The sequence below is a fragment of the Halichoerus grypus genome, chromosome 5 (assembly GCF_964656455.1).
Source record: "Halichoerus grypus chromosome 5, mHalGry1.hap1.1, whole genome shotgun sequence".
NCBI lineage: Eukaryota > Metazoa > Chordata > Mammalia > Carnivora > Phocidae > Halichoerus > Halichoerus grypus.
The window spans coordinates 169,407,066-169,430,190 of record NC_135716.1 but is presented as its reverse complement, the minus strand read 5'-3'; the positions used below and the strand labels follow the sequence as shown (position 1 = coordinate 169,430,190).

Here is a 23,125-nt window from a genome sequence, read left to right as displayed (position 1 = left end):
AGAACCATGATTTTCCAGTGTTTATGGGTACATACAGATGTGGTAAACCTTTTAAAACTTTGATGAAAAGAATACACACTAACGGCCAAGGTAGTGGTTACTTCGGGGGAGGGAGGAAATGAGGTAGAAGTAGAGTAGAAAAAGGATTTCAACTGACTCTTGCTTTTCGTCCTTAATAAAGAAGAACTGAAGAGAATACCATCATGAACATTTGTTCAGTCTGAGTGCTGAGTATATGGGCTCTTATTACATCATTATTTGTAATTTAAAAATACTTATTTTAAAAAGAAAACAAATTGGGTGCCTGGGTGGCTCAGTCAGTTGAGCACCTGCCTTAGGTTCAGGTTATAATCTCAGGGTCCTGGGATCGAGCCCCACATCAGGCTTCCTGCTCAGGGGGGCAGCCTGCTTCTCCCTCTCTCTCTACCCCTCCCCCTGCTTGTGCATGCTCTCTCTCTCTCTCAAATAAATATATAAAATATTTTTTTAAAAAATTTAAAAAAATTGTGTACAAATATTGTGTTAGGTGTATAGGACATCTCTTCTCCGGAAGATGGAGTCACCACCGTGAAGCCTATGCCTTCTTAGCGTTACAAATAGGCCTGGATAATTCTTTTCTTGGTGGCGATCCTTCACAGGCCTATAAACTGTAATAAAAGTACTGTTCTGAAGTAGAGAAACCTCGTTGGTGTCCCTCCTCTTCTTGATGCCTGTCGTTCAGAGCAAGTGTGAATGCTACCATACGCTCAGAATATACTTCTTGGGGGAGGATCTTGACACTTGTTCCTGGTGGCGTGACATCATATTAACCGGGACCCCCCTGGCTCACTCCTCAAGTGTAAGATTGCAGGCTTGTGAATTTGGATTCCTGCCACCGTCAGGGAAAGAAGCTATACTGGGCACTCAGAGCATGTGTTTGGGTCCGAGCTCTATGTGTTCCTTGCTGTGTGACTTTTGTCCCTTCACTCAGCCACTCTGAGCCTCAGTTTGCTCAGCAGTAAAATGTGATGACTGAGGGTGGCGCCTGGGTGGCTCAGTCATTAAGCGTCTGCCTTCGGCTCAGGTCATGATCCCAGGGTCCTGGGATCGAGCCCCACATCGGGCTCCCTGCTCCGTGGGAGACCTGCTTCTCCCTCTCCCACTCCCCCTGCTTGTCTTCCTTCTCTCGCTGTGTCTCTCTCTGTCAAATAAATAAAAAAAAAAAATGTGATGACTGAGAAGATTAACGGGTGAGCTGATACGGTGTGTGAAGGTGCCTATGACAGAGCCTGGTGCCTGGCGGACGCTCAGCATGCAGGGTCTGTCTTCCCCCTGAGGGCTTTGTGCAGCCTGGCCTTTGTCCTCTGTCCTGCCATCCCAAACCATGTCCATCCCTCAAGGTCCATGCAAATTTAGCTTTTCCTTGAAACCATTCTTCACAGCCCGGGGATGGCTTATGTCACTGACTGCTTAATAGCATAGTTACATTTTCCATCTGCTTGCTTATTTATTTATTTACGTTTGCCTCCTTGGATTGTAAAGCTTCTGAAAGCAGAAGCATCATTTCAGGCATCGTTGTGAGATGCTGACAGTCCCACGAGCACGGGAGATGGATGTCCTGGGTTAAATTCAAACTTGGGGCTCCATGAAGCATTAGGGACTTCAATTTCATCAGTAAAACGACCATCATAGCCTCCCTCACACAGTTTCTAGAAGATCAATTTAGACATCCTGGGTGAAACCTAGTTAGGAAAAATTTAATAAATATTGTTGAATTAATTTATACTGCTGTGAACAAGGAAGTTCTTTACAAGTGTCAGACATTATTTTTAATTCTCCACAGTAGATAGTAAAAGGCCTTGTATTTACTTGCCGTGAAGAAAAGCCGCCTGCTTGACTCCTCTCTAGTCATCCAAGTAAAGACCAAAAGAGGCATCATACAGACATTGTAAAGCTCACTCTGGTGTTAAATGAAATCTCGTCTTTGTTCTTGCCAGGATCGAGATGACCACAGCCACCCCTTTGGGGGGTACCACCTTCTTCTCCTTGAACGTGACCACCAGAGAAGAAGACTTCCTGTACAAGAGTAAGGCCAACTTGGGTTGGCGGCCAGGGGAGGGATGGCTGAACGAGGACTGTGGTCAGCTCCTGGTGTAGAGGTCAAGAGCGTGGCTTCTAGAGATAAGACTGCCTGGGTCCCAGTTTCACTGCTACCATATGCCCACTGTGACCGTGAGCACATCACCTCACTGCTTTGTGTCTGTTTCCTCATCTGTAAGCTGGGGATATGAATGAAACTACCATTAACATCACACACTTTAATGGTGTGAGGACTAAACCAGATGATCCATGTAAGGAGCTTAGAATAGCCTCGATGCACACAAACTACCTAATGAGTATTATTATGATCATTACTGGTATGACTACTGTTATCATCAGGGAGTTTTGGGTTCTAGAGGGCAACAGACAGTTGAATCTCCCGTAAGATGTCCCTAAATGAATCACCTTAAAATGTAACTACTTTCATACGATTCGTGCTATTTTTGCAAGGCAAAAACATCCCATCAGTTCACAAAGGAGTAAATGAGTGTAGGTGGGAGTAGTCCTGGGGAGACATTTGCCAGGAGCAAGGGGTCCCCGGAAGGAAAAACTTAGCAACCACTCTTCAGAAAACCAATTAATCGTGTTAGGGGAAGTTGGGCCCATTTCCGTCATTTCTGTTGGTCTGGCACATACCCGTGCACGTGGAATAGGCTTCCTGACACGGAGTGTTTCCCCGGTGATAACAGCTCCAGACCGTGGTCCTGGCAGGAAGCTGACTACTGACAAGACGTGTGTCTTCATGGAGACCCAGAAAGGGTCACTCTTGGGACAGAGACCCGTGTGTCAGCCTGGTCCTTGCCAGGTTGGGAGACCTCCAGAGGCCTGCTGACGTAGCTCAGAACAGTTCTGAAGGGAAATGCAGGGTAGATCGAATCTCCGTCAGCAGGATGGGAATAATCCTACTTTTACTTAACTAAAAGTAGTGGTTCTCAACCAGATGATTCTGCCCCCTAGAGAAGATTGCCAGATTTTGAAAATAAAATATAGAACACCCGGTTAAATTTGAATTTAAGGGAAGTAGTGTTTGTTTAGTATAAGGACGTGCCATGCAATAGTTGAGACATCCCAAAAATTATTCATTATTTGTCAGAAATTCTAATTTAAATAGGTATCCGGTACCTTATCTGGCCACTTTACTATCAGGGGACATATGACAGCGTTTGGACACTGTTGCTTGTCACACCTGGTGGGGAGGAAGAAGCAGTATGAATGGTATCTAGTGAGTGGAGGCCAGAGACGCTGCTAAACATTGTACAGGGCACAGGAGAGTCCCCACAGCAAAGGGTTATCCAGACAAGGTTAAAAAACCATGGATTAAAGCATCATCACAGGACTCCCCAGGAAGGAGACAAAAAACAAGTTATTCCATAATGGATTCCCCACCCCACCCCCTTTTTCTTTCCTTCCAGTCTTTCTTCCTGTGACTATTTGGACATAGTTTTGTTCTTGTTTTTATTTAATAAACCTTTTTGTAAGAGCATTACATACATTCAAAAAAATGCACAAATCATAGTGCACAGCTGGGTGAATTTTCACTAAATGAACATACTTGGGTAACCAGCCTGCAGATCAAGAAGCAGACCACCTCTAGGATCCCAGGCGTCCCAGCACCCCTTGCCACACTATCCCCACCTGGTCAAGGGAACCCGCTGTTCTGACTTCTCCTATCAGACATTAGTTCTACCTGGTTTTGAGCTTTATAGGAATGGAAACATACCGTACATGCCCTTTTATATCTGGCTTCTTTTATTCAACATTATGTTTGTATGCACATACTTTAATGGTTGCAACATACTGTGTGTATGTGGGTGTGTACATAGTATCATATTCTCTTTTCCACAAATCATTCAAACTATAGGGTAATATTTCATGAGGTAGGCATGCCATACCTTATTGAACCATTCCCGTGTTTAGAATATAAGTAACATTGTAATTAACATTTTCATTCATACAGCTTTTTCTGTATTTAGGATTATTCCCTAAGATAAATACCCCAGAATCAAATAGATTGGCTTAAAGTATGACCCCCCCCATATGGTTTTTTTGTATTTTCAATTTCAGTTCCCACAAGGATGTTGATTTTGAACGTGGAATTAGAGGTGGCCAAGGAGATTGAGTGCTGATACTGAAATTAGAACCTGAGATATTAAGCCACAAAGACATTCATTATAGCCTTGCTTTTCATAGTATAAAATTGAAAACAACATACATATCCTCAATACGGAATTGGTAAACAAGTTATGTCACATCCAAACAATGGGGGACTACATAGCCATCAAAGTCATGAAAAACAATGTAATTACATGGAAAGATGATTGGGATATGGTTGTAAAACTGTATGTTCCATTTTTATCAAGTGCATATTTTCCCACTTTTATGACTATTTCCTTAAGGTGGATTTTCAGACATAGGATTAATAAATTACTCAAAAAATGTGGAGTAGATAGGTATTTAATACGCATACATGCGTATACATGATGACGTTGGTGAAAGTACGTATGTGTAGATGATCAGTGGTTCCTGGGGCAATGAGTTCCTTTTTTTTTTTTTTGTATTTGTATTTTCAAAATCAGCTACAAAATTACATATTACTTTGTATCATCACAAAGAGGCAAGGGCGTTTTGCTTGCCTGTTTCACAAAGGAAGTTGGATGCTGTGTTAGGACTTATAACAACAGGATGGCCTGAGACAGGATTTGGGCAGGTGATGTGCTGAGGACACCGCCCTCCAAGCCCCCCTGTGGGGAGGGGTGCCCCGCCACTCTGGATATGTCTCTGTCCTGGGGTCAGCAGGCAGGGTGCCAGGACAGCATATCCTCTCCTCGCCCAATCCAGTGAGGACGGGAGGTGCCGGGTGGAGGTCCCCCTCCCAGTCTCTGGATGCTTCCCTTCATTTCAGTTTATACGTTTGCCATTCCCACCCCTCTCCTCGTAGGTTCTGGAGCCATTGTTGCGGCCATTGTGGTAGTTGTCATCATCATCTTCACCGTGGTTCTGATCCTGCTGAAGATGTACAACAGGTACGGGATGCCCTGGGCTCTGAGGCTCTTGTCCCTTCGGTGATGTCAGAATGAACGCGAACTAACTCTTTGGGGGTGCCAGCCGCGTGCCCCGCAGGACCCATGAGGCCGTCATCCAATGCTCAAACCCTTTGTGGGTCCTTTTTTGACAGCTGTTCTCCTGTAGAAACTTCATGGTAACCAAATATTTTTGTACCTGCAGAGATAGTTGTTAAATATAATAATCATCATGACAGTGCTAATGACCTTGGGCGCTGCGGTAAGGTGACGTACGGTCATAGAGGAATATGTTCCAGTCCTTTAATCTCGGGGAGCCCTCTGCTAGGCTGTTTTGAGCAGACCACATGAGTATTTGAGGTGACAAATACTGGGATGCCTGTACCCCCAGCTCCGCTTTCCGGAACCAAATAGGAGGAAATAATACCATGTGATTGCATAAGGAATAAATGTTGTGTTACCACCTCTAAGTCACAACTTCTTCCCAGGCAAGAAATCAAAATAGACTATAAACACAACCACATCATAGAAGACTTGGGAGCCATTAAAAAAAAAAAAAAGATATTGTAGAAGTGTGTTTATTGATGAGGAAAGCTGTTTACAATGTATCGGCAAAGTTTCCAAAGAGCATATGTACGTTATAGTTATACACGCGGTTACACACACACACAACCAAGGAAGATTCAAATGCTACATGGCAAGGTGTTAACGACCAGTGTGACTGCATGATGGAATTGCTAGTTGCTTGGCTGGTTTTTACAGGGGGACCCCTGTATGTCTTTATTTTGAGGAGGTGCAAACATGCATTGTTTTTATAATAATGTTAATGTTATTTATAAAACATGTATGTTTTATATTATATATGTATCTAAAATGTATATATAATGTACACATATATTATATACATATATTGATCTCTTACCATGTGCCAGGCATGATTCTAAGCTCCTTGTATGTATTAACTCATTTAATCCTCACTACAACCCCACCAGTTGGGTAATTCTATATCCCCCAATTTTGTAGGAGTGAAACACGCACTGGGAAATAAGCCAACAAGCCCAAGTTTACTCAGCCTCGGTGGCAGAGTTGGGACTTAAACCCAGTACATGTGGTTTCAAAGAAAATACTCCCACCACTATGTGTAATAATAACAACAACACTTAATAAGTTATTTTTACAATTTTGAGGGTATTACAATTTGGATCCGTCCCAGACCAGGAAGTGGCATCCAGCCGTAGTGTCTGCCCTTCATTCCTGTCCGTCATTGCTGGAGCTCCGAGCCCCTTTCCTAGGTTGTAATTTGGATGGAGACTACCCACCCCACCCTGTTTACAATGATGCCTGGGCTGCAACTGAGAGACCAGAGCTCAGTCTTTTGTCTCTCAAAGGCAGGCAAGTCATTTTAACCTCTCTGTGCCTCCATTTTATCATCTTTAAAATGGAAGGCTCTCCAAGTGGGACAACTGAGTGATGGTTGCATGGAGAATACCCTTGTTTTGAGGAGTATTTAGGGGTGAAGTGGCATGACGTCTGCAACTGACTGAGATAGTTCAGGATTTAAAAAAACACTCTGTGTATATGTATGTGTGTAGATGTACACATGTGTAAATGAAGAGAGAGAGAAAGAGGCAAATGTGGCAGACTGCTGGTAATCAGTGAATTGTTCCATGAGGGGTACTCAGGTACTAATTGTACTATTTGTGCAACTTTTCTGAGCATTTGAAATTAAGAAAAAAAAAAAGCATTATGTTAGGTCAACAAGATGAAATTTCATGTAGATGTTAGAATTAATGATTGTTATAGTCATTGAATTTTCTGGCATATGAAATGAAAGATTGGATATACATTTTAAGTCCATTCTCTTCTCAACTATGCAAAAAGTTCTTAAATATTTCTAACAATCAACTTGGCAAGCATAATGAAACTGCAAAATTTAACTCACACTACAACTTTGAACAGAAAAAAAAATCGTAATATCTTCATTTCGTCTTTAATATAGTCACCTGACACTTTACTCATTCATTAACAGGAAAAAAAAATAAAATTAAATATCTAACCTAAGTTACACAAAAAAAATGGAAGGGTCAGGCTAGCTGATGTCTAAGGTTCCTTCCAGTTGTAAAATTCTGTGGGTGGCAATCAAGCAATGTGATTTAATGATGATCTACGTTAACCTCCTTGCCAGAGCCAAAATCAAAGGGTATAGAAGGTGGAAGACTCAAGCATGCATGCATATCTCATTCCAGGAAAATGAGGACCAGGCGGGAGCTGGAGCCCAAGGGGCCCAAGCCAGCCTCCCCTTCTGCCTTGGGCCCGAACAACAACAGCAGTCAACACCCTGCAACCGTGACCTTCAGCCCCGTTGACGTCCACGTGGAGACTCGGTGACCACCCCCCCACCTTGGTGCTATCTTGGCCACCATCCAAAGAGCCTTCTCCAGTCAAGACCCAGAAGCACATATCTCCTCTGGCAGCTTCACTATGAGTTCCTTCCGGTTGGGTCGACAAGGGGCATCTCATGCAAGTCTGGATGCTTCAGGCAACCCCCAACCCTGCCCTGCCCCGCCCCACCCTAGCTGTGTCCATGTCCCTGCTGCCACCCTTCCAAAAAGCTGTGGGATGTTGTTTGTGCTCTGATGAGGTAGAGCTATGCCGGCAATCCACTGAAGTGGGTGTGGCTCTCTCCCCCAAACACAATTGCTAGACAGACAGCCCAGGAATCTTCTGGGCAGGAGTCAGGGGTCAGAGCATGCTCCCAAGAGTATCACCGCAGGGTCTGCCACTGCGGTCCTATAGGAATCAGTGCTGTAGCCACAGCTTTGCAGAGCAAAATACTCAATGCCATTCATCGGGCACAGGGGAACTAACTTGGGCTAACTAACCAAAAAACCAACCTGTTAATTTATAACTTGTTCCTGTACTAGATGACCGCTAGCTAGCTCATGACAACTGGTCAGATTTCTCCGTCTTTAAGAAAGGTAATGGGAAAGACAATTCTTCTCAAAAGGTTTCTACTTCATTAGCAAAGAGTCAGAGGACAAGGAATAGGGTGACCTTGAGGAATGATGGTCTCTAGGGCAAAAGCTTATTGTGGTGTCCTCGGGCCTTGAATGAGCCAGGAGCGGGTCAGAGCCCGTCCTCTCCCTTTGGGGCTGGATTAAGCCTAACTCAGTCTCATTTCTTGGCTTCCCTCTGTTTGGATTCTGAGCAATCCCCTCTCTCCAGGTCACATCTTCCCTCCAAGGACCAGTATTAGAGACTGATAAGATTACAACCCTGTTTATGTTACCTGTGTCCTTCCCGGTGACCTTGCAGAGATTCAGGGCACGTGTAAAGCACCACGTTCGCAAACCATTTCTCTGTACGGAGCTGATCTCTTTTGACTCCTTAGCCCAGAGAACAATCTATTGAGAGGGAAAAGCATTTTGAAATTAAGAAGGCTTGCCTTCCAAGCCCTACCTCCTGGTCGTGTGGACTTGGAAGAGTCATGTGAGCGCTCCATATTGGGTTTGCTAACCATAAGACTCACAGACTTGACTTTAATTAGTCAAGGACTTGGTAGGTAGAGCCGCTCGGGTGGTACCTGGCACTCAGCAAATGCTTAATTAATGAGAGCCAGCATTATTGTTACAGTATTTCTTCAATTGCAGGATGTATTTGTTCACATGTTAATGATTCTGAAATCAGAATTTGTCTTAAAATTGATGGGTCCATTAATGTAGTATTTTTTTCTCTCTCCAAAAGCTGTTATGTACCTTACAATTGAAGGCATCTTGGAAACAAGGCAATAAATCTTTACTCTGTTGCAGAAAGTGACACACTCTGACCTTTAACCTCAAATTCTAGGGGTCTCTTCCTCTTGGAGGCAGAAATCGCTTCTGAGGGGAAACTGAGGGTCAGGAAGGTAAGAAGGCTGACCCAGGGTCACAGAGCCATGTCATCCCACTATAAAAATGCTCGCTTGGATATGTCTGGAAAAATACTGGTAAATTCTTCCTGCCCAAACATCTTTTCTCCCTACTGTGTTTAAATATCCACCATGTACCAGGTACTTGGCAAGATGCTTTCACATAAATAAACTCATCAGATATTTTTCCCAATAACCTTGGGAGGAATTATTCGTTCTGTTTGCAGGTGAGAATTGCAAATTCCAAGAGAAAGGTACTTGTCCACAGTCACACAGCTAGTTAAGTTGCAAAGATAAGACGCAAACCCACATTTTTGACTCCAAAGTCCCACTCTCCGTTGTACCACATTCTTCCCTAACATCCTGGCTCAAAGAACATGGATTCTTTCATGGGCCGAACAGGAGGAGGACCGGCTTGTCCATGTGTCTGAGCAGAGGTCAGGAGTCTGGCTTCCAAACTGACAGTAGGGGCAAAGCCACTTTGGTAGCCTCCTTTGGGCTCCCATGATTGAAGCCAAAGGACTCCTTTCTGAGCCCATCAAAACTCTAAGGATTCCTGTTTCATTTCCCGTAACCCTTATGCCCAAGGAGCAAGGGATAGAGTGCCATCCAACCAGGGAAAGCTATTTCCTGACGGACTCAAACCCCAAATAGATATGTTTCCCAAAAGTGTTCTGCTTTAAAATATATATATATATATTTTGTTTTGTTTTGTTTTGTTTTTGTTTGTTTGTTTGTTTGTTTGGAATGTTCCAGCCCTAAAACCAAACGCTTCTGCCCATACTGGAATCTTCCTGGAATTACTAGAGGAATTATCCCTTGTTATATGTTCTTTTGCTAAATGAAAGCTTGGAAGTGGAGGAGGGGGGAGAGGCAGAGAGGTAAGGGGAGCCCAAGAAAGGGGTTTTAGTGTTTCGTTTTTTAGCTAAAGAAGGTAACTCAATAAGCATCCTTTAAGGGCTCCTATGTGCAAGTTGAGGTGCTACTAAACACATTGTCACGGTCCCCACTCTCAAGGAATCTGCCACCGGTCTCCTGGGACAGGGACCTTGCAACACAGTGGAGTACTTCATTTCTGACAGGTGCCTTTCCTAACTGAGCAGATGCCACCTTATTTGGCCACTGATTCAATAAAAGATATTAAACATCTAAAGAAAAATGTCTAAAAATAAAGAGACTTAAACATTCATTGAGTTGACTTCAGTTTAAGTTAGAGTTAACAAATACCTTTTCTAAGAATTTCCTTTCCCTAACAATGTAAATAGGGTCCTTCGGAGAATCCTGAGCTGTTGCAAACACTGTACTCTCACTGCTAATGGGTGATGGGAAAGGTGGGCTGCCAGCAACGGGCCCTTCCATGAGTGAGAAAACCTGTCACCTTGATGAACTATTACAAAAGGAATCCCATTTCAGAGCCTGTCGTTAAACACCAGACGCGCTGGGGCGCCTGGGTGGCACAGTTGGTTGGGCGACTGCCTTCGGCTCAGGTCATGATCCTGGAGTCCCTGGATCGAGTCCCACATCGGGCTCCCTGCTCGGCGGGGAGCCTGCTTTTCCCTCTGACCCTCCCCCCTCTCATGTGCTCTCTCTCTCTCTCATTCTCTCTGTCTCAAATAAATAAATAAATAAATAAAAAACAAAAAAAAAACCCACCAGACGCGCTGATATGTCGAGGTCTGGGGACCTCTGGGAGTGAAGGAGACATTAGAATGCAACCCAAGTCACCAATAATGAAGTTTACCGTAACTGAGCTCCTCGTGTGTTCTAGGTGTATGATGGGTCTTTGCTACCCACCAGCTCCTCAAACCGTTACAACCCCCATGTGTAGGAGCCATCGCTATTTCTACTTTGGGAATGAGGAAACAGGCACGGGGAGGTAACACGTCATTGGGTAATGCAGTGGACAGGTGGCATTCTTGGGGTGGCCATTCTTGTGTTTTGGGAGTCTGCTACTTAAGAAGCAAGACCACCTCCTGCTATCAAAGCTGAAAAGGACAGACACTCATCTTCCTGGAGTCCCTTGCTGCTAGGGCGAGGGCAGAGGACCGAGGCCCTGCCGATCAGGCACCCCTACTGGGGACTCTGAAGCCAGAAGTTGGTAACATCAGGGGATAGGAACGGTGCAGAATACACTCGGGTGGCAGGAAGGTGGCTTACTGCCTTTTGAGAGGCAGCCACAGCAGGGGCTCCAGCCACACGGCAGGCCCATTCCTGAGTCCAGCCCTGGATCCGCGGAGTGGGCTACGCGAGCTCAGTTTGACAGCAACAGCCGTGGGGTCTGGACCCAACTGGCTCTTTAGTGTGATTTTAGGCACCATATATGACAGCAAAACACTGAGCCTTCTGGAAATTCCAGCAACTACCTCGTTCCATTTTCTGCTTCAATCAGCAGTCACTTCCTGCTGCCAGTCCCTAAGGGCCGTGTGGCTGTGGGGGCCTTGCTCACGGCCGCCCACCTCGGAAGTGGCTGGCACCGGAACCCGGGTCTCCAAAGCTCTCGCTCCGTCCTCACACATGCTGCTGGCTGACGCTAAGTGATCAAGGGATCCACAAAGTGCTAGGGAACCAGACAGAAGCTGGAGTGGCCTCCAATGACGTGTATCTTAGAGACTTTGTGAATGTTAATGAGGAAGTATTTTAAAAGGACCTGGAAGAGGGACGCCTGGGTGGCTCAGTCGGTTAAGCGTCTGCCTTCGGCTCAGGTCATGATCCCAGGGTCCTAGGATCGAGTCCCACATCGGGCTCCTTGCTCAGCGGGGAGCCTGCTTCTCCCTCTGCCTGCCGCACCCCCTGCTTGTACTGTCACTCCCTCTCTCTCTCTCTAGCAAATAAACAAATAAGATCTTAAAAAAAAAAAAAAAAAGGACCTGGAAGAATGGGGGGGATTTTTTTAAGTAAAGTCTTCTATTGGAGTACAACACACACACACATACACACACACACACACACATATGTGTGCAGTTTGCAAAATGTTCACAAACCGAGCTCACTTGTGTAACCAGTATGAAGGTGAAGAAAGAGCATTACCAGCATCCTAAAAGCTCCTTTCCTCCCCCTTCCCTCCTCATGTCCCACAAAAGGTAACCAGCGTCCTGACTTCTACCTCCCTAGAACACTTTTATCTGGAAGTAGAATCGTGTGTAAACTCTTTTGCTTCTGGCTTCTGTCACACAACATGGCGTTTGTAATATTTGTTCATATTGTCACATGTAGTTGAAGATCATTCACGCTCATTGTGGTCATCTTCGTCACGTGATGCATTTTGTTTATCCACTCTACCGTTTGATGCACATAGAAGCTGTTCCCAGTTTGGGTCTGTAACAAGTAGGACTGCTAAGAACAGTTCGGTGGCTCAGTTGGTTGGGCGACTGCCTTCGGCTCGGGTCATGATCCTGGAGTCCCGGGATTGAGTCCCGCGTCAGGCTCCCTGCTCAGCAGGGAGTCTGCTTCTCCCTCTGACCCTCCCCCATCTCATGCTCTCTCTCTCTCAAATAAATAGATAAAAATCTTAAAAAAAAAAAAAAGAACAGTTTGGTGGTCATGTACGTATTTCTGTGGGGAACATTACCAGTTGAGGAATATACAGAGGACATGGATATAGGCCTTCGTCAGCAGTGCCAAATAGAGTTGCACCAACTTACATCCGCCGCCCCCCCCAGTAGCGTAAGGGAGTTCATCTTGCTCTGCATTCTTCGCTGACACTAGGGTATTTTCAGAATCTTGAATTTCAGTCATTCTGATGTGCCCACAGTGGTCTCTCATGATGGTTTTAATTGAATTCCCTGATGATTAGTGGAACTGGTCCCTTTCTCGTATGTTTTTTTGTTTTGTTTTTAAAGATTTTATTTATTTATTTGAGAGAGAGAACATGAGCGGGAGGGGGAGGGGCAGAGGGAAAGGGAGAAGCAGACTCCCCGCCAAGCAGGGAGCCCGATGCGAGGCTCGATCCCAGGACCCTGAGATCATGACCTGAGCCAAAGGCAGACACTTAACCGACTGAGCCACCCAGGCGCCCCTCCCTTTTTGTATGTTTATTGGCCCTTTAATTTTATCTTTTGTAAAGTTACTTTTCCATTTGTCCCTTTTTTTGGTTTTGGTTGTCTTCCTTTTTCATTATTGACTTGTAGGAGTTTTATATACATTCTGGATATGTCTTTTGTCTTTGTTATCCTGTGGCTTATCTTTATTTTAATAACAGCTTTATTGAGATATAATTTACATGACATCAGGTTTACCCTTTAAAAATATACAAGTCAGTGGTTGTTAGTATAGGCATGGAGCTGTGCATCCATCACCACTAATCAAATGCCAGAACATTTTCATCACCCCCAAAAGAAACTCCATACCCATTAGCAGATACTTCCCATAGCCATCCCCCTCCCCAGACCCTGACAACCACTAATTTACGTTTTGCCTATGGATTTTCCTATTCTGGACATTTCATATTAATGGAGTCAGACAATATGTGGCCTTTTATGACTGGTCCCTTTCACTTAGCGTAATGTTTTCAAGGTTCATCTATGTTGTAGCCTGAAATAATACTCCCTTCCTTCTTGTGGATGAATATCATGCCATTATATGGCTACACCACAGTTTGTTTATCTAGCTGGTGGACATTTGGATTGTTTCTACTTTTTTTGCTATTATGAATAATACTGTGGTGAACATTCATGTACAAGTTTGGTGTAGACATACGTTTCAGTTCTCTTGGGCATGTACCTTAGTAATGGAATCACTGCATTATATGATAACTCTGTGTAATCTGTTTTTTTTTTTTTTTTAATTTAATTTGTCAGAGAGAGAGAGCACAAGCAGGGGAGGCTGCAGGCAGAGGGAGAAGTAGGCTCCCCACTGAACAAGGAGTCCGATGTGGGACTTGATCCCAGGACCCCAGGATCATGACCTGAGCCAAAGGCAGCCACTTAACCCACTGAGCCACCCAGGCATCCCTAACTCTGTGTAATCTTTTGAGAAAATGCCAAACTGTTTTCTGAAGTGGCTGGACCATTTTACATTTCCACTAGCAATATATGAGGGTTCCAACAGCTCCACATCCTTGCTAACATTTTATTGTCCATCTTTTTTATCACAGCCATATTCGTGGTTATATAATGGTATCTCATTATGATTTCTACTTGAATTTGCCTAGTGACTAATGATGTTGACTATCTTTGCATATGCAGATTGGCCATTTTATATCACTTTTGAAGAAATGCCAATTCAAATCCTTTGCCCATTTTTAAAAAATTGGGTTATTTGGGTTCTTTTAAATTGTTATTATTGTTGACTTGTAAGAATTCTTTATATATTCTGGTTACAAGTCCCTTATCAGATATATGATCTGCAAATGTTTTCTCGCATTCTGTGGTTTGCCTTTTTACTTTCATTCACTTTCACATTTGCAGCAAAGTTTTTCATTTTGATGAAATTCAGTGTATCTATTTTTTTTCTTTTGTCACTTGTGCTTTTGGTATCATATTTAAGAAACCATTGCCTAATCCAAGATCATGAATATTTACTCATATGTTTTCTTGTAAGAGTTTTATAGTTTTAGCTCTTACATTTACATATATGACCCAATTTGAGGTAATTTTTGTATATGGTGTGCGATAGGGATCCAATTTCATCTTTTGCATGTGGATATCCTATTGGCCCAGCATCATTTGTTGAAAAGACTATTTTAACCCCATTGAATTGTCTTGGTACCCTTATCAAAAATTAATTGATCATAAATACAAGGATTTATTTCCAGACTCTGAATTCCAGTTCATTGATCTATATTTCTATTCTTATGCCACACTGTCTTGATATGTAGCAAGTTTTGGAATCTGGACATGTGAGTCCTCCAACTTTGTCCAGTCTTCTTTTTTTTTTTTTCCTTGCTCAAAATATTTTGGCTATTCTGGGTCCCTTACATCTCTACATGAATTTTAGTACAAGCTTGTCACTTTTTCAAAAATGGCAGCTGAGATTTTGATAGGTACTACATTGTACTTATAGATCATTTTGGGGAGTATTGCTATCTTAATAATAAGTCTTCTGATCCATGAACATGGAATGCCCTTCCATTTATTTTGGTCTTCTTTAATTTTTTTCAGTGAAATTTTGTAGTTTTCATTGTTTAAGTCTTACACTCTTTTTTAAAAATTTATTCCCAAGTGTTTTATTCTTTTTGATGCTATTATAAATATAATTGTTTTCTTAATTTCCTTTTTAGGTTATAAATTCCTAGTGTGATTTTTGTGTGTTGACTGCATATCCTGCAACTTTGCTGAATTTGTTTATTAGCTCTGATAGTTTTTGTGTAAGATCTTTAGGGTTTCTACATATAAAATCATGTCATGTGACTAAGAGACCATTTCACCTCTTCCTTTACAATTTGGATGCTTTTTATCTCTTGTTCTTGCCTAACCGCTCTCGTTAGAACTTCCAGTACTATTTTGAATATAAATGTTAGGAGCAGACATCTTTGTCTTCTTCCTGATCTCAGGGGGAAAATAACCAGCCTTTCACCATTAAGTATGATGTTAGCCGTGTTGATAGCTGACCTTTGTTAGGTTGAGGAAATTTAGCTGTATTCCTAGTTTAAGTGTTCTTATCAAGAAAGGGCGTTGAATTTTGTCAAATGATTTTCTGCATCTATAAGATGATCATATTGTTTTTGTACTTTATTAATATGGTATATATACTACATTGATAGATTTTCATTTGTTAAACCAACCTCCCCTCCATTGCTGGAATGAATTTCAGTCCTAGTATAAGATCCTTTTTATATGTTGCTAGATTTTTTTTGCAGTATTTTATTGAGGATTTTTGCACCTATACTCTAAAAGATACTGGTCTATGATTTTCTTGTGATGTCTTTGTCTGTTTTGGTATCAGAGTAATACTGACCTCATAGAATGAGTTGGCAAGTGTTTCCTCTTTTTTTTTGAAAGGGTTGGTGTTAATTCTTTAAACATTTGGTAGAGGCTGACTCCCTTAGAGGAAGACCCTGTGGCTGGGGCAGCCTCGATTGCCCGGCTGGGGATCCAAGCCGAACTGTCATCGTCAGAATGTCGGGCAAAGACCGAATTGAAATCTTTCCCTCGAGCATGGCACAGACCATCATGAAGGCTCGATTAAAAGAAGCACAGACAGGTTGAAACCTCCCAAAGAAAAAATCTGATGCTATAACTCTTCGATTTCGACAGATCCTAAAGAAGATAATAGAGACTAAAATGTTGATGGGTGAAGTGATGAGAGAAGCTGCCTTTTCACTTGTTGAGGCCACGTTCACAGCAGGGGATTTCAGCACCACAGTTATCCAAAATGTAAATAAAGCCCAAGTGAAGATCCGAGCTAAGAAAGATAACGTAGCAGGGCGCCTGGGTGGCTCAGTCGTTAAGCGTCTGCCTTCGGCTCAGGTCATGATCCCAGAGTCCTGGGATCGAGTCCCACATCGGGCTCCCTGCTCAGCGGGAAGCCTGCTTCTCCCTCTCCCGCTCCCCCTGCTTGTGTTCCTGCTCTCGCTATGTCTCTCTCTGTCAAATAAATAAACAAAATCTTTAAAAAAAAAAAAAAAAAGAAAGATAACGTAGCAGGTGTTACTTTGCCAGTGTTTGAACATTATCATGAAGGAACTGACAGTTATGAACTGACTGGTTTAGCCCGAGGCGGGGAGCAGTTAGCGAAATTAAAGAGGAACTACGCCAAAGCAGTGGAGTTACTGGTGGAACTAGCTTCGCTTCAGACTTCCTTTGTTACTTTGGATGAAGCCATTAAGATAACCAACAGGGCTGTCAATGCCATTGAACACGTCCTCATTCCCCGGATTGAACGTACCCTTGCTTGTATCATCACAGAGCTGGATGAGAGAGAGCGAGAAGAGTTCTATAGATTAAAGAAAATACAGGAGAAGAAAAAGATTCTCAAGGAAAAATCTGAGAAGGACTTGGAGCAATGGAGGGCAGCTGGTGAGGTGATGGAGCCTGCTAATCTTTTGGCTGAAGAGAAGGACGAGGATCTTCTGTTTGAATAATCTTTCCTGCTCTGGGTCTTTCATAAGCCCTAACATGGCACCATTTTAATTCACGGTGTGTAGGTTTGGTATGTGTGGCTATTTATTTTTTGGCCTAAGATTTCACTGGTGGTAAAATTTCCCTGGATGTTGGTTATGGGACTACCTTTGCAAAATCCTAATTCAGCAACCATTTATCACCTGAGATTTGTAGCCCCTGCCCAGGAACCTGTAGAATTTATTCAGCAGAAGCAGTACCCTGCTCCATGTACATCTGTTCAAGGGATCTGCTTACCAAGCATATTAGGAAATGCCCCTTAGGAAACAGCAGTGGCCTCAGGCCAGCTATGGCCGTGGCCGCCTGTGTTCCCACCTGCTCCGACATCGTGGCCCTGTTGTCTGGGATCTCTGCGGCCATCATGTGGAACCCTGGTACTTCTCCCCAGCTTTATGAAACCTTCACTATTTGCCTTGCATGATAGGTCTCTGTCCTGTCTGTCATGGGAGTTCTGCCAATTTTAATGTGATTATGGTATAAACAGTAAAATGATTTAAAAATGAAAAAAATAAAAATAAAAAAATAGGGCGCCTGGGTGGCTCAGTCGTTAAGCGTCTGCCTTCGGCTCAGGTCATGATCCCAGGGTCCTGGGATCGAGTCCCACATCGGGCTCCCTGTTCGGCGGGAAGCCTGCTTCTCCCTCTCCCACTCGCCCTGCTTGTGTTCCTGCTCTTGCTATCTCTCTGTCTGTCAAATAAATAAATAAAATCTTAAAAAAATAAAAATAAAAAAATAAATAAAAATAAAAATAAAAAAATAAAAAAATAAACATTTGGTAGAATTTACCAGTGAAACCATCTGATTACTTGGGTCTGGGCTTTTCTTTGTTGAAAGATTTTTTTTAATTACTATTACTAATTCAGTCACCTTACTTGTTGTAGATCTATTCAGATTTTATATTTCTTCTTCAGTCAGTTTTGGTAATTTGTGGCTTTTTAGGAATTTGTCCATTCCATGTAGGTTAGCTAGTTTGTTGGCATACAATTTTTTGTAGTATTTTCGTTCTTTTTATTTCTGAAAGATCAATAATGATGTTTCCTCTTTCATTTCTGATTTAGTAATTTGAGTATTTCTCTCTTTTTTTCTTGATCAGTTCAGTTAAAGGTTTGTTAATTTTATTAATTGTTATAAAGAACCAACTTTTGGTTTCATTGATTTTCTCTATTATTTCTCTATTGTGTCTGCCTTTCTAAATCTCTTAATGGTGTGTTTTAATGAAAAGAACTTTTTAACCTGAATGGTAATTTACCAGTGTTCTCCTTTATAATTAGTGCTTTTTGTATCCTGTTTAAGAAATCTTTGCCTACCTAAAGGTTTTGAAGATTTTTCTCATATGTTTTCTTCCAAAAGTCTCATTATTTTACTTTTCATATTTAAATATACAATCCGTCTGAAATTGATTTTGGTGTGTGTGCAAGGTGGGGTCAAGATTCCTTTCTTCCAAAAAAAAAAAAAAAAAAAAAAAAAAGATTCCTTTCTTCCATATAGCCATCCTATTGATCCAGAACCATTTTTTGAAAAGATCATTCTTTCCTGCAGTGTCAACTTTCTTATGAATCCAGTGACTGAATATGTGTGGTTTGGGTAGAAACTTTATAGACCAAGAATGGTGGCAAAAACAGGTCAGGTCGGGGAAAGAAAAGCAAGAATAAAACTTGGGAGTCAAGGCAGACTGTTCAGTTCACTTGCTCTTTCTTGCTTGCTTACATTCATGAGTGCATCCCAGGCCCTGGAGACACAGTACTGAGCGAGATGGATATGATCCCTGACCTCACAGAACTTATTGTGTAGCAGGGAAGACAAACAATTAAGCCAATGACTACAATTTAGAGCAATTATATTTGTGATAGGAGGAACTTCACTGTTTTATATAAGCCTCTTACTGGAGGGCCTAGTTCAGTCCAGAGGTTGGTAGGTAGGAAAAAAAGCTCCCCAGAAGAAATAACAAGTAAACTAAGAGTGAAAGATTGAATTGGAGTAAATCAGGGGAAGAGTAAGAGGATAGGAAAAGAGATAGGAAGAGAATCATCCAAGGCAGCAGTGGGAGATAGGGGGCAGGGGGAGGGAAGAGAAGAGAGGCTCTAGTATGAAGGATCTTTAAATGCTTGGTTATTTTAAAGGCAGTGGGGAGCCTTTGAGGGTGCTTGAGCATCGAAGTGACAAGATCAGATCTGTGCTTTCAGGAGACTAATCCTGCTACAGTGTGCAGAATGGATTGGCGTGGGAGAGACTGGAGGCTGGGAGAACAATTTAGAGTCCATTGCAAGAAGTAACAGGAGCATCTGTTATCTGTTAGTTTTTAAATGCCTTTTCTAAATAGCCCTCTAATTGTAAAGTTTTGTTCTTTTCCCTTTTTTAAGTAGCTATTTGTGGGTGTGCAGTAACCCAACAAAAATGTCTCCAGGAATTGCCTCAGGCCCACTGGGTGGGAGCGCACAGCAGGGGCATTGTGTCCGCTCTGTAGCCTTTTGTCCTACGACACCCATTCCCTGCACAGAACATTTCCTGGCAAAGAAGCAAACGGCTGCCGTTCATCAGATACTCCAGTCCCGGACTCTGACCGTCAGCCCTCCGTTTGGGAGAAGCAGGTAGAAACAAGACTGACCTTCAGGTTTCTAGCGAAGTGAAACCCTCTGTCTGCTGACAGCCCAAGGTCCCTTCCCTGCTCAAACCCTCCTCTTGAATGAATTTTGCCGGGGCCCCTGGTGCTCTTAAAAAAGTGCTGTGAAGGGCGCCTGGGTGGCTCAGTTAGTTAAGCGACTGCCTTCGGCTCAGGTCATGATCCTGGAGTCCCAGGATCGAGTCCCGCATCGGGCTCCCTGCTCGGCAGGGAGTCTGCTTCTCCCTCTGACCCTCCCCCCTCTCATGCTCTCTCTCTCTCATTCTCTCTCTCAAATAAATAAATAAAATCTTTAAAAAAAAAAAAAAAAAAGTGCTGTGATGCCTTAATTGATCTCAAAGAAATGTAACAGCCAATTTATTCATTCTCTCCAGCTTTCCAGTTCTTGCCTTGGGAGGCACATGGGAGTAAAAGAGATGAAAAAAATATTAATGTATGGGTATTCACAACTTTGTGTGGGTTTTGTTTTGTTTTGTTTTTTTAAAGATTTTATTTTTAAGGAATCTCTATACCCAGCATGAGGCTCGAACTCACAACCCGGAGATCAAGAGCCGCATGCTCCACCGACTGAGCCAGCCAGGCGCCCCAAGTATTCTTGACTTTGAATCGAGCAGTTTGCTCTTCATAGTAAAGATCAGAGGGGAGAAGAGGGTGATGTTTGTTTTGTTCTGTTTGTCTACTTCTCCCCTCTGGCTGGCCCCCAGCAGAAATCATCCTACCAGTGTCTTTAATTCATAGCACACTCTCATCTTTGACCACATAGAGCCCACTCTTATTTCATCTTTTCCACTTCACCCTGAATCCCCACTGCCACTTTTCTTCTCTGCCATAGACAATTTATTTGATTTGTCTCATATTAAAGTCAAACAAAGGTAAGCTTTCCGTGGACCACATAGGCCCCTTCAGGCACTGTGCCACCTCTCTGTTTTCTTCAACAGCAAAACTCTTCCAAAGTGCTGTCTTGGGAACAGCCTTGGGAACACTGTGGCTGGGGACAGAATGGAATGGAGGAGCAGCCCATAGAAGTGGACAGGGGGCATGAGTGGAGAGAAGCAGATCCCACAGAGGTATAGAGCCAAGTGTCAAATGGAGTCACTGTTTCCGTCCCTCTGGTCAGCTGGATGGCCAGAGGTCTGGGGGCCCCGACTGGGTGGCTGTGGGACTGCTGACTTGGGTGGTCTCGGGGCTGCTGGTGACCAGACACAGGGGTCATGGTGACCTGCACGAACACTTCCATGGCCACCGTCATGGGCGCTCTTGGTGGATTTCCACCAAGAACACAGCCATGCCCATGGCCATGGCCACACTCATGACATACCCATAGCTGCAACCATGGACATTCACATGAGGATTTGCACCACGGCCATAGCCATGACCACTCCTATGATAGCCCTACCACAGAAGACGTGAACATGACCCTGAGCACAGCCATAGAAGCCATGGGGAGTCTACCACTCCAGACATCAAGCAGGATCTGGACACTGTGGCTCTCTGGACCTGTGCCCTGGGGTCACAGTGCCCATGTCCACAACTCCTCTTCCTTGTCCCTGAAGAGTCCACATCCCTGGATCCACACTCCCCTCCAGATCTAGTACAGTTTTGCCTAGGGTGGATTCCTGGAAGATGCCTTCTTGCACCTTGTCCCTCCTGCCCTGGAACTTGGTTTTCACCTTATTCTCTCTGGAGCACCGTGGGAGGGCCCCGTTCTGTTGTGGGACTGTGGTCGCTCGGAGGAACTGTCACCTCTCCTGTGGTAGAGAAATTCGTGAGATAGGTAACAGGAGGATATGCACACACTCAGGGTTACACGTGGAAGTCGCGGGTTGGAAGACAGGAGCATCCTTCGAAGGAGAAGCAAAGTGCAGAGGAAAAAGAAAAAAGGAAGTGGGATGGGGGGAGGGGGAGAGGGCGTATCACCATTGCGTTCACTTCTGGAAGTGCTGGGGCTGCTGGATCAAGTTGTCATGATGGTGCCCCAAACCTCCAGCCTCTGACTCCTCCAGGTCAGGAGCGTGTCAAGGTTGTGGAGGGATATCTGCCCAAAGAAGGAGTTGTATACTAGGGAAGGGGGTACTTCGGCATGAGGACCATCCATGTTGGGCAGTCTTACAGGTGCTGTACCGGTGAGAATGAGGGGTCAGAGGGACTGTGTTGTTGTGTTTGGGGGGCAAGGGACCATGAAGAGGTTTGGAGAGAGAAGGGTGATGGAAGCGTACCCCATGTCCCCACCCCGCCATCGCCCCCCGCCCCCCGTTCTCAGAGGACCAAGCTGCCACTCACAGGCTTCTCCGAGGTCTGCCCCCTGTCCCACTGGTTGGTGGCAGCTTCTGGGGAGACCGGAGCCCTGGATAGAGGGGGGAGCAGGAGGAGGGAGGATAAACATCAGTTAAACATCAACCACGCGTCCTGATTTGGGAGTGACAAGGAGGAGGGGAGTTAGTTGCTAATCTCATGGCCTGATTTTGTTGCTGTTGTTTCTGTTTTAGATCTCTCCTTGAATCAAGGGAGTGGCTAGTAGAAATCAGATCCACAGATCTTCTGTCCACAAAACATTTAAACAAAACAAAAAAGTCCTGTCTCTACTTGTTCTCCCACTTCTCTTACCTGGTCTCTCTAGAGCCTTCTCCAGGGAGGCCTTCAACCCATCACTGCACGAAATTATCCTTTCCAGATCAGCTCCATCCTCCTTGCACATCTCATCCACGTGCAGCAGAACTGGGCATGGCCTACCACTCCTTCCTGCTGGCCCCCAGGACACCCCCCCGCCCCGCCCCGGTTCTCTTCTGACTTCAGTGACCATTCCTTCTCGGTCTCCTTTGCTGGCTCCTCGTCACCTTCCCTACTTTTAAATAACAAGCACCTCAGGGCTTGGTCTCGGACTTCTTTGCCATCAGTGCTCACTCTCTTGGTGACTTCACCTAATCCCATGATTTAAGTACTACCATATGCTGCAATTCCCAAATGAGTATCATCCGACCTCTCCCCAAATTGTAGACCTAAATGGCCAACAGACCACGTGACAGCTCCACTTGGGTGTCTAACGGGCATCTCAAACAGCCCACAGCACACTCTTGCTTTTTCCACCTAAAGCTACTCCTCCCCAGTCTTTCCCACCCAGTGACAAGCAACTCCGTTCTCCCAGTTGTTCAGGCCCAAATCCTCAGCCATCCTTGATTCTTCTATTTCCCTCATACCCACCCATTAGTAAATTGTCTGCTCTATTTTTTTTTTAAGATTTTATTTATTTATTACAGAGAGCACAAGTGGGGGGAGTGGCAGGCAGAGGGTGAGGAAGAAGCAGGCCCCCCGGCTGAGCAGGGAGCCCCATGCAGGGCTCGTTTCCAGGACCCTGGGATCATGACCTGAGCCAAAAGCAGACGATTAACTGACCCAGGCGCCCCAGTCTGCTCTATTTTTAAATTGTGTAACTTTTCCCACTTTG

At 44.0% G+C, this 23,125-nt stretch overlaps 1 protein-coding gene and 1 pseudogene across 3 annotated transcripts in view; both read left to right on the top strand.

Annotated features, from left to right (window-relative positions):
* Positions 1 to 9,710, top strand: part of NCMAP (non-compact myelin associated protein) — a 42,466-nt gene extending 32,756 nt beyond the window's left edge. For all 3 annotated transcript variants that reach the window (XM_036089040.2, XM_078073627.1, XM_036089039.2), the window contains exons 2-4: positions 1,977 to 2,065; positions 5,018 to 5,102; positions 7,346 to 9,710. In XM_036089040.2, the coding sequence (XP_035944933.1) occupies positions 1,984 to 2,065; positions 5,018 to 5,102; positions 7,346 to 7,487 (309 nt within the window). In that variant the 5' untranslated portion in view covers positions 1,977 to 1,983 and the 3' untranslated portion in view covers positions 7,488 to 9,710. The remainder of the gene's footprint in view (positions 1 to 1,976; positions 2,066 to 5,017; positions 5,103 to 7,345) is intronic.
* A 6,275-nt stretch (positions 9,711 to 15,985) lies between these two features.
* LOC118533638 (V-type proton ATPase subunit D-like) lies at positions 15,986 to 17,598 on the top strand (annotated as a pseudogene).
* The last annotated feature ends 5,527 nt before the right edge of the window (positions 17,599 to 23,125 follow it).